At 53.2% G+C, this 9,577-nt stretch overlaps 1 protein-coding gene across 2 annotated transcripts; it reads left to right on the forward strand.

Moving 5' to 3' along the window:
* The first annotated feature begins 117 nt into the window (after nucleotides 1–117).
* LOC117891403 lies at nucleotides 118–9,454 on the forward strand. Of its 2 annotated transcripts, none has more exons than XM_034796848.1 (4): nucleotides 118–799; nucleotides 1,273–1,319; nucleotides 1,409–4,391; nucleotides 4,446–9,454. In XM_034796848.1, exons 3-4 carry the CDS (start codon nucleotides 1,427–1,429, stop codon nucleotides 8,897–8,899), a joined length of 7,419 nt encoding a protein of 2,472 aa, XP_034652739.1. In that variant the 5' UTR covers nucleotides 118–799; nucleotides 1,273–1,319; nucleotides 1,409–1,426; the 3' UTR covers nucleotides 8,900–9,454. The 2 variants fall into 2 exon arrangements, with proteins under 2 accessions (XP_034652739.1, XP_034652740.1); XM_034796849.1 differs by having other exon boundaries at nucleotides 1,276–1,319.
* The last annotated feature ends 123 nt before the right edge of the window (nucleotides 9,455–9,577 follow it).

A 9,577-nucleotide genomic window follows, 5' to 3' on the forward strand; every position in this document is an offset into this window, starting at 1 on the left:
AATATTGCAACTAGTTTATGAAATACAAGATCAAACAAAGATTTTGTATACTTTTGGAATGATTGATAGCTATCGATATTTTCCCACTGATGGTCGCATTTTGGACAGTCCCCACCAATGTCCATCGCTAGCTTCTGCGCGTGTTTCAATGCCTGTAAAAGCAAAAAAAATATTGCTAAAAATTATTTTTCACACGCAATTTAATTAGATTTATAGTTCATAAGTATACTGTATACACAACTAAGTTACAATACAGCTCTGGATGTAATTACAACTAGGAAAGTGCAAAGAAAAAAGTGGTCAGAATAAAAAATGCAAAGCGTGGACGACGACGTGCAAAAAGAAGAAAATTTTATACCCAAAATTCGGGACGCGCAAAAACACAAAAAAACGACTATTTCCTGGTCGCCCGGACCAAGCTAAGGGATTGCGCGACATTGCGAAATTCTCGAGCCTTTCCGAGAGTGTCCCAGTGTGTAAATTAATAATAAAAATAAAGCATAAATTGTATAAGCGAACTGTCTGGGGTTGTCGGTAGAGCGCTGAGGAGGGGTAGGCGAGTCTCGTTCTTGCTCAGTTTCAGCCCATTGCGCTGGGGCGAATCTCTCGGTCTCGGTCGCTCTTTCAGTTCTGTTCTGCCCCGAACTTCCGTGACATCGGTTGTTGTTTTCTCCTTTTCTTGTTTTCGCGCGTAAAATTCGTTCCCTCGTTTCCCACCCTCGCCGACACTGTTCAGGCTACAGTTTGTGGGAAATTGTTGTACCTAAGCCACAACAACAACAACAGCCACGCAAAGCAGGTAAATAAACGTGCACAATTTTGTGGTACGGTACATTACGTACGTACAGGGGTACATTTGATTCTAGTATCATTCCAAGAATATTTTAAGTAAATTCATTTATTTTTAGACGTCAGTTCTCTCGCGTTTGCTATTTTGCTCCATTTATTTTTGTATTTTCAATTATTTAGCCAGGGCTGCATACACAATGACCGGTAATTTTTGTTTGTTCTGATTCAATGTTTATGCACGCTGCTGAAATATCGTGAAAAGAAAAAAATCTCATAACTGCTGAATAATGCATTTGTGTGTAGCCAATTTCCGTGCGTATGCAGTGTACCGTTCTAGCACAATTGCCGCCTGAATAAACACCGCAAAAAGATAACGCGCATAAACGTAATGTTGTTCTTCGGTTTCTTCTTTGCGTGTGATTTTCCACCCACAAACCTAATGTATATTTGATTAAAATGATTTTGATTTTCTTACGTCTTCAGCAGAACAAAGCGCAGACCGGAACGCAGTCGAAAAACGGAATGCAAAGGTAATGCCAATAATCACATTTTTCTACCGTATAATTCGATTGATTAACGATTTAATTTTGTTTCTTCTTGATTGCACATTGTGTGACAGCACATAAATGCAGAAACGATGATGGAGGCATTGGATCAGCAACAAGCCAAGCTTACGTCTAACATAGATGCCGGTGATGCGGGTGGTACGAGTGCCAGAGTCGGTTTGGATGTCGGTGCGGGAGCAGCAAGTGGCACTACCAGCGAGGAGGAAGATTACGAGGACACTCATAATGCGCTGGGGCTGGCGAAAGAGGAGAGCACGATGGAGCACAGCGACAACAACAATGCGGACGCTGCTGACGATGCTGAATGTGTACGACGAAAGCGTAAAAAGAGCACCGATGACGTGATAGACTTGACCCTGGCAAACGGCCAGGATAGCAGCCAAATGGAGGCAGAGGCAGAGCCAGAGTCTGCAGACAGCGAGAAGTCTGCTGACGAATCGCAAACGAATGAAAGCGAAACTTCAAAGGAATCTCTTCTGGCCGAGAAAGAGGCTGTTAGTGACAGCGATGATATTGTGGAGAATCCAACGATTCAATGTCCAACGATTGTCATTGAAAGCGACGATGAGCAGCCGACTAGAAGATCATCCTCTGCTTCGGTCGGTTCTGTAAAGCAAGAGCAGGGGGAAGACTTGCTGTCAGAGGAGGAGGAGGAGTCGGCACAGTCCAGCACAATACCAGTGAAAGAGGAGTGCATGGAGGATCTGCCAGTGGATGAAGATGTGGAGCTCAAAAGTGATACGCGACCTGTGCCCAGCTCTGAGCCAGAAGCAAATGAGCAGCCCAAGAAGCTCGCTGATGATGATCCAGAGGAGAGCTTGCTAACTCCCAAGGATGAAGAGGAGACACAGCAGGGATCGCCGAATGTCAGAGAAGTCATTAATGTAGAATCAGATAGTGAACAGGAGGAGGAAGCAGATGGATATCTATCTGCAAGAGGAGATCTCGAAATCGACACGGAGAGTGAGGAAGAGGCTTCGGCGGCGACAGAAAAAGAGGATGCCGAGCGATCTTCGTCTGTCAAAGAACTGGACACGGAGTCGGACAGTGGAGAGGAGGAGCCAGTGGTTCCTGTAGCTGTAAAAGGAGATCTTGATATCGGCACGGAGATCGCCGAAGAGGATGACGAGTCGCCTCTACTCGTTAAGGCGTCTGAAACAGAGAATGCCGAGCAGTCTTCGTCTGTCAAAGAGCTGGATGTTGAAGCGGAAAGTGGTGAGGAGATTGCCGAAGAGGATGTGGATTCGTCTTTGTCCATCAAGGCATCTGAAACAGGGGATGCTGAGCGATCTCCGGATAGTGGAGAGGAGGAAGCAGCAGAAAATCGATCTGTAAAAGAAGATCTTGATAACGATACGGAGAGCGAGGAAGATGTAGCTGCAGATGCAGATCCCGCACTGCCTATTAAGGAAGATATCTCCGTCAAGGATCCGGCGACTACGAAAGACCTTGATGAGGAAACTGTGAGTGCCGAGGAGAACATTTCGTTGCCACTCAAAAAGGATCTTGATGAGGATACGGAGAGTGCGCAGGAGGCCCTCTCGCTGTCCATTAAAAAGGATCTGGAAGAGGATTCGGAGAGTGAGGCAGAGCAAGAGACAGAGACAAGAACAGCTGTGAGATCTACGTCAGCTGAAAAAGACCTTAAAATTAATGCGGATGAATGTGAGGAAGAACGCTCGCCGAATAACGATGCAAAGACGAGGGATGGCCTGGCCTCAGACGAGGAATTCGATGCAAAGGCATCGCCGCAATCTAGCCGCAAGTCGTCTGTAGCGGAATCGTCTGATTCGGAGGATTCTGTCACGCTGACCATGGACGTGGATCATCCATGTAGCGAGGATGAGGCTGCAGATGCGAGGCCAGGAGTGGTTAAAATTGAATCGGACTCGGAGGAAGGACAACAGATGGAGATGGAGGAAAGCCTCAAATCGACGAATCCTGCTGCCGCGCCCAGTCCCATTCCGGATGTGGATGTTGCGCCACAAGTCAAAGTGAATGGCATACACGATGCCACAATTCCCGAGGATAATGTGAAGGAGGAGCTGGAAGAGCACGACCAATTGTCTGTGATATCGAACCACACGGCGAACGAGGACGATGAAGATGAAGGAGAAAGAGAAAGAGGAGAAGATGTAGAAGAAGCCTCCACGTCACAACAGCTGCCACTGAGGGCACGGCCCCTGGTTCTGCCCGTGCGCAGAAGCCGCAGTCGGAGCACCAGCAGAAGCAGCACAATTAGCTCAGCCTCGCAGCATCAACTGGTCATCGATCATCCGGCTGAAAGTGAACAGAATAATGGCAAGGTGCAAGCCCTGAAGCTGTCACTCAAGCGCAGGCGCAGCAGCAGACAAAGTATCTCCTCCGCCGCCTCCGCCAACTCCGTCAGCCAGCCCGAGAAACAAATGAAGAAGATAAACGCCTCCACCTCGCTGCTTCTGCAGCGTCTCCAGGGCAATGACGGGTCCAATGTCAATGCTGATTCTGCCAGCAAACCCCCAGCGTCGAGCAACCAGCATCACGAACATCAGGAGAAGAGGAAACAAGAGCCCGAACCGAAGAAGGAGCGTTTCTATCGCTGCGCAAAGTGCGGCACCGTCCACCAGAGCTGGAACTTCTTCGCCCATGTGCGGGATGTCCACCAGAAGTTCGTTTGCATGTACTGCAGCCTCACGTACGCCACTGTGGAGAAGCTGTCGCTGCATCTGGAGAACAAGCACGACATCGACCAGAAACACTTTCCCAAGGGTGCGTGGGCAGTGGAGCAGCAGAAGGATGATCGGATCAGATATCTCATCTGCTGTACCTGCCAGACCACCTTCACACAAGGCTTAGATTTCGAGAGTCACGACTGCGCTGAGCTCATGGTGCCGTGTGCTCAGTGTGGGGTGAAGGGTTGCCATGCGATGGCCTGCAGAAACCAGAAGAAGAAGCCGCCAAAACGAAGGAGAAGAGTACGGAAGCAACAGACAGACCAGCAGGCGGTGCCAATGGAACCACAGCAGGAAGCCCTGCAAACGGAGCCAGCGGAGAACAGTAAGTTGTCAGCGTTAGTCCACGATTATTCTCACATAATTAATGTTGCTGCAGTTCCAGCGCCAATGCCCAATTGGCCAACCATCGATCCGGGCACTGTGCCTGTGCCAACTCCGTCGCCGCCTCCAGCCATTCCGAAGCTAGTCGTGCCCAAAATAATGCTGCGGGTGCCAAAGGAGTTTCAGAAATCTGTGGACGCTGCTCTAAGCAGCACCGATACGGAAGAGGAGGAGCCGGAACTGCAAACAGCAGCTCCCCCGGAAAGGCAAGCAGAAACGAATCCCTCGCCGAGCCCTCAAACGCCTCCTCCTGCGCCGCCGCAATCTCGCCCCAGCCTAGATGATTCGGACTGTGCACTGATGATGAGTCGCATGCAGGCCGAAGTGGAGCGCACAGAAATGGAAATACTGCGCATCAAAGCAGACAGGAAGCCCGACAGGAAGAAGCAGTCCAAGGCCATAGCCCCAGCAGCTGCGTTGGACGATGGATTGCTGCCTCCGCACGCAGCGGAAGCTATGGAAGAGCCCCTGCTTCAAGCGCAAGAGCAGCAGGTGCAACCCCAGCAGCAAGAGGAACAGCGACGCTGGTCACTGACGCCACCCGCTTCGCCACACAACACAACGCAGCCACCGCCCGCAATAATCTCGGAATTCCAAGCGGACCAAGCGGATGCAGCCGATGAAGATGCATCGCCTGGCCGTCGCAATAGCCTCGGCAGTGACTGCATGGACATTGACGACAGCCTGAACGGACCAACGGCAGCCAACGAGGCACAATTTGAAGCCCCAGAGGTCCCAATGCCAGACCAATTGGACGCGGTGGGGCTGTTAGAAGCCATCCAGCCCGTGCCTGAGTCGCCTGCGCCGCCCTTCGATGGCATTCTTGTCGCCGGAGAAGACACGCACACGATCGATCTGCAGCTGAATCGACCCCTGGATCGGTTCACGATTGTGGAATTTGTGCGTCTGTGCCTGACGGCGGTCTACCCCATCTGCCTGTACTGCAATCACGCTCGCCGCATTGCCGTTAATGGCAAGCAGCTGGTGCTGCATCTGATTGGCCAGCACCGGTTCACCGCGACTGTGGACAGCATCACGGCGGAGGAGCTGTACGCGGAGACGATTGTGGCGCGGTTGAAGAGTTTTGTGCCACAGCTAGAGGAGGAGTTCCTGAATATGTCCACCTACTGCACCCTGGAGAGCGACAAGTACGCGGAGGACTTCAACGAGCGGATCTTCGAGTGCTTTTCCTGCCGCTACGTGGCCGCCACGCACAAGGAGCTGTACACGCACAACCGCAGGATGCACGCCAAGGCGAACATCATGTGCATCATGTGCCGCACGAATTTCTACAGCTACAGCGAGATTCTGTGCCACATCTGTCCGGGCGAGGAGGCGCGCAGCGTTTACGACTTGAAGTTTCGCTGCTGCCTGTGCGCTTCGGCGCCTCCGCTGCCCTCCGCCTTCCGTCTGATGGTGCACCTGAGGAAGCAGCATAGTGCCTGCGACATCTGCCTGGAGGACTGCTCCACGCAAGCGAGGCTCTCGGCCCACGTGTGGAAGCACAAGCTGCTGCATCTGTGCTACCGCTGTGGCATCGCCTACCGCAACAAGCAGGACATCTCGAAGCATCTGTTCTGGAAGCACGGCACCGAGAGCGCCACCTGCAAGCGCTGCCTGCAGAAGCGCTGGCCCCACGTCTACCACTTCTGTGTGCCGCCCGTGACGTTCCCCTGCGAGGATTGCGGCTTTAGCTTCAGCAAGGCCATCTACCTGGAGGTGCACAAGCGAATGCATTCCGGCGACTTTCGCTACGCCTGCGCCGAGGAGCTGTGCGAGGAGAAGTTTGTCTCGCGCAAGCTGCTGCTGAAACATGCCAGCACCCATGAGGCGAAGGAGGATGTCAACCCAGAGACGACCATGCCGGAGCCAGAACAGAAAGAGGATTCGCAGCCACTGGAACAAGCGATCAAAAAGGAAACGGAGGAGGGTGAGGGAGAGGGAACGTCGCAGCAAGAGGCCGAAACGAAAGCCACGCCATTTGAGGAGAAGGAAACGAAAACGGAATGCACAAAAGTGGAGGCTGACGAGAAAAAGGAGACCGGAGCGGAGCCACCGGCTGCCAAGTCGGAGACACGCAAGCGACGCAAGAAGTCCAAGCGGAACAAGGAATACCTCGAGGATCTCAATCTGATAGCGCCAAATCTGTCGGAGTCGGACAGCAGCGACAGCAGCGATTCGGATGCACCGCCACGGAAGAGTGGCAGCCACGGCCATGAGACGCTGCCCATGCGATCAACTGTGGAAGACTTGGGTATGCCCAAGGTTATGCTGTCGCCCTCCTCCGAGAGCGATGCAGATGACCAGAAGTCGCAGCCAAGCCAGAAGCCGCAGGAACCACTCGAGGGTGGCGAGGAGAAGCCCTCGGCGGAGTCTGAGGATCAAGCAGAGGAAACGCCAAAGGCGGAGACAGAAGCAGATGCGGAAGCAAATGTATGTGCAGAGCTGCAGGTGGCCAAAAAGGAAGAGCAACCCGATGATGTCTCTGATATGTGGAAAAACTTGCTGCAAAATCAAACCGTGAACCCCAATTCAGAGGAAGAGCTGCCAGCCGAGGAGGAGGCGCCACCCGCAGAGTTGGAGAACCCTCCACCGCCCAGCAAGGTGCATGTGGCGTGGTCCGATCACGATTATTGCAAGATGTACCGCACACCTGCGCCCTCGCCTGTGAAGAAACATTCGACATCCAAAGCGTCGCACGCCGGCAAACGGTCGGGCAAAAACAATGCCTCCAGCGACAGCGATAGCTCCAGCAGCTCCAGCTCCAACTCGGACTCGGACTCCTCGAGCTGCTCGTGTGGATCCAACTGCAGCTGCAGCTCCAGCAACAGCAGCAGCTCCAGCGACGACTCTGATGATTCCGACAGCTCCAATGCCGCCGCATCGCCCACGAAGCGGATGCGCAAGAAGTCTCTGAAGCAGAAGAAGAACGAGGCCACGGGCAAGCAGATGCCGCAGCCAGACCCAGAGGAGGAGATTAATGTAACCTCAGCGCCCGAGGAGCAGCCTGTGCCGCCGCCGCCCTCACCCAAGGCGCCGCTGTACAACGAATCGGACTTCGACACCGCCTTCTCCGACACCGACGAGGAGTTCTACGATGCCCATCCCCAGAAGCTGGCCAGCGAGCTGCTGGCGCAGAAGCGGGAGGCCCTGCTCGCCGAGCATCCGCCCGTGGGGCCGCGCAACAACTACGACATTGTGGAAAACAGTCGTCCCTCCACGCCGTCCCTGCCCGAGGAGGCGGCTGCATATGCCGACAAGCCGGAGCGGGTACGCAACAAGAAGAAGAAACGAGAACGAAAGTCCACATGTAAATCGGGAAAGCTACAGCTGCTGGCGAGCACACCCCTGCCAGCCATGGAACCACCATCCATTGCCAGCCAGATGCTGCCAGCAGAGTCGCCGTCGATGCTGCCAGTCACGCCGCTAACGCATCGACATCTGCAGCCTGGCGGCTTCCTGGGTCTGGGCAGCAGGATGAGCGAGGGCAGCAGCTGCTCCGATGCCGATGGCCAGCTGAAGCGCTCCAAGCGCCAGAGGCGTCCCAACAAGTTCTACGGCTACACCAGCGACGATGAGAACATGAGCACCATCCTGGCCCCGCCGCTGCTGGTGGGCATGCAGCTGATCAAGCCACAGCCGCCGCCGTTGCTGACTTGGGCCAAGGAGGATTTGCCGACGCCGCCCAAGCAGCGCAGCAGAAACAACAACAACAGCAGCAGCCATCACCACAGCCATCTGCACAGCAACGGGGGAATGCGTACGCCTCCGACGGGCTCTGGATCGAGGAAGCGCAACAGGCAGCGGTCACAGGCGGCGAGCGGAGGCGGCTCGAGTGTGAGTGCTCGCTCCGCAAAGCGCCACAAGCCGCACAGGCAGGAGGAGGAGAAATCATTGCCGCCGATACCCACGCTGAAGATCCGGCCCAGTCTCCTGCCCACGTCAACACCGCCGTCAGACAGCAGCGACAGCAGTTCGGAGGACGAGGAAGTGAATGTGACCAGCCTGGGGCCACCCACACCACAGATACAGATGCCACCCGCTTTGGCAATGCCCACAGCACCACCTGTGGTAGTACCGGTGCAGCTGCCACCGCCACCGCCGCCGCCGCCTGCAGCCACTGCATTCAATCAGCCGATTCCGCCGGCTCTACTCCCGAATCCGGACTTTGCCACGCTGCAGTACTTCAAGGCGAACAACATACGCTATCCGATCCGACCGCCGGCGGGTGCACGGCTGGCGCGCGAGGGCGAGTCCGTCTACTGCTACTGCCGCTGTCCCTACGACGAGGTCTCCGAGATGATTGCCTGCGACGGCGACAACTGTCTGATCGAGTGGTTCCACTTTGAGTGCGTGGGCATAATGGTGGCGCCACAGGGCAGGTGGTTCTGCGCCGAGTGCAGGCCCAAGTACTCCGAGGGCCTCTATCCAAGCGCGACGGCACAGTGACAGCATCTGCACCTGCCAGGAGGAGCTTGGCTGGGATTCCGTGGATCCTCTAACACACAGTAGCCCCAACCACAACCACGAGATGGAAACCCCACTACAGAATGGAATACGCTTATTAATTAATAAACAAAACAAAACAAACAAAAAAAAAAACAACTTAGAACAGGTCTAAGAGGATATCTTAAATTACTAATTACCATAAATGAAATCTATCTATCAATCGTAAGGAATTAAATGCTAATTATGTACATTGATAAGGCAAAGAAAGGCCAAGGCTCAAAGTACACCCCTCCCCAGAGAAAGTGTAAATAGGGAAACAACAGTTTAAATAACAGAATAATAAACGTATATATTATATATATAAATATCAATAGAGAAGATCCACAAGAGCGTGTAAATATCGAGGGATCCCCATATAAATAAATGTACGCCTAGAATAGACACAACTTTAACCCTGCCCTAAGCCCTGAATCGACCCTGAATCATGCATAGTTCTTAATTTAATCTATCATATGTGTACGCTTATATTTAGTGACTACGAGTAGAGGTGTGCCCGCAACAAACAAGCATCAATGGAAACAAGTGACGGGGAAATAATTCATCATTCAATCGATGTCGGATGTTGAGATTGAATTACATACAATACACATGCAACTGTGACAAAAACGTATAAAGAGA

Source organism: Drosophila subobscura, chromosome E (assembly GCF_008121235.1).
Source record: "Drosophila subobscura isolate 14011-0131.10 chromosome E, UCBerk_Dsub_1.0, whole genome shotgun sequence".
Classification (NCBI taxonomy): Eukaryota; Metazoa; Arthropoda; class Insecta; order Diptera; family Drosophilidae; genus Drosophila; species Drosophila subobscura.

What these genes read in the sequence shown, in the direction of transcription:
- LOC117891403 (XM_034796848.1), top strand. Translation starts at nt 1,427, where the DNA reads ATGATGGAGGCATTGGATCAGCAACAAGCCAAGCTTACGTCTAACATA. An exon ending in AACGGAGCCAGCGGAGAACA is followed by an intron (nt 4,392 to 4,445) that starts GTAAGTTGTCAG and finishes ATGTTGCTGCAG; the next exon opens with TTCCAGCGCCAATGCCCAAT.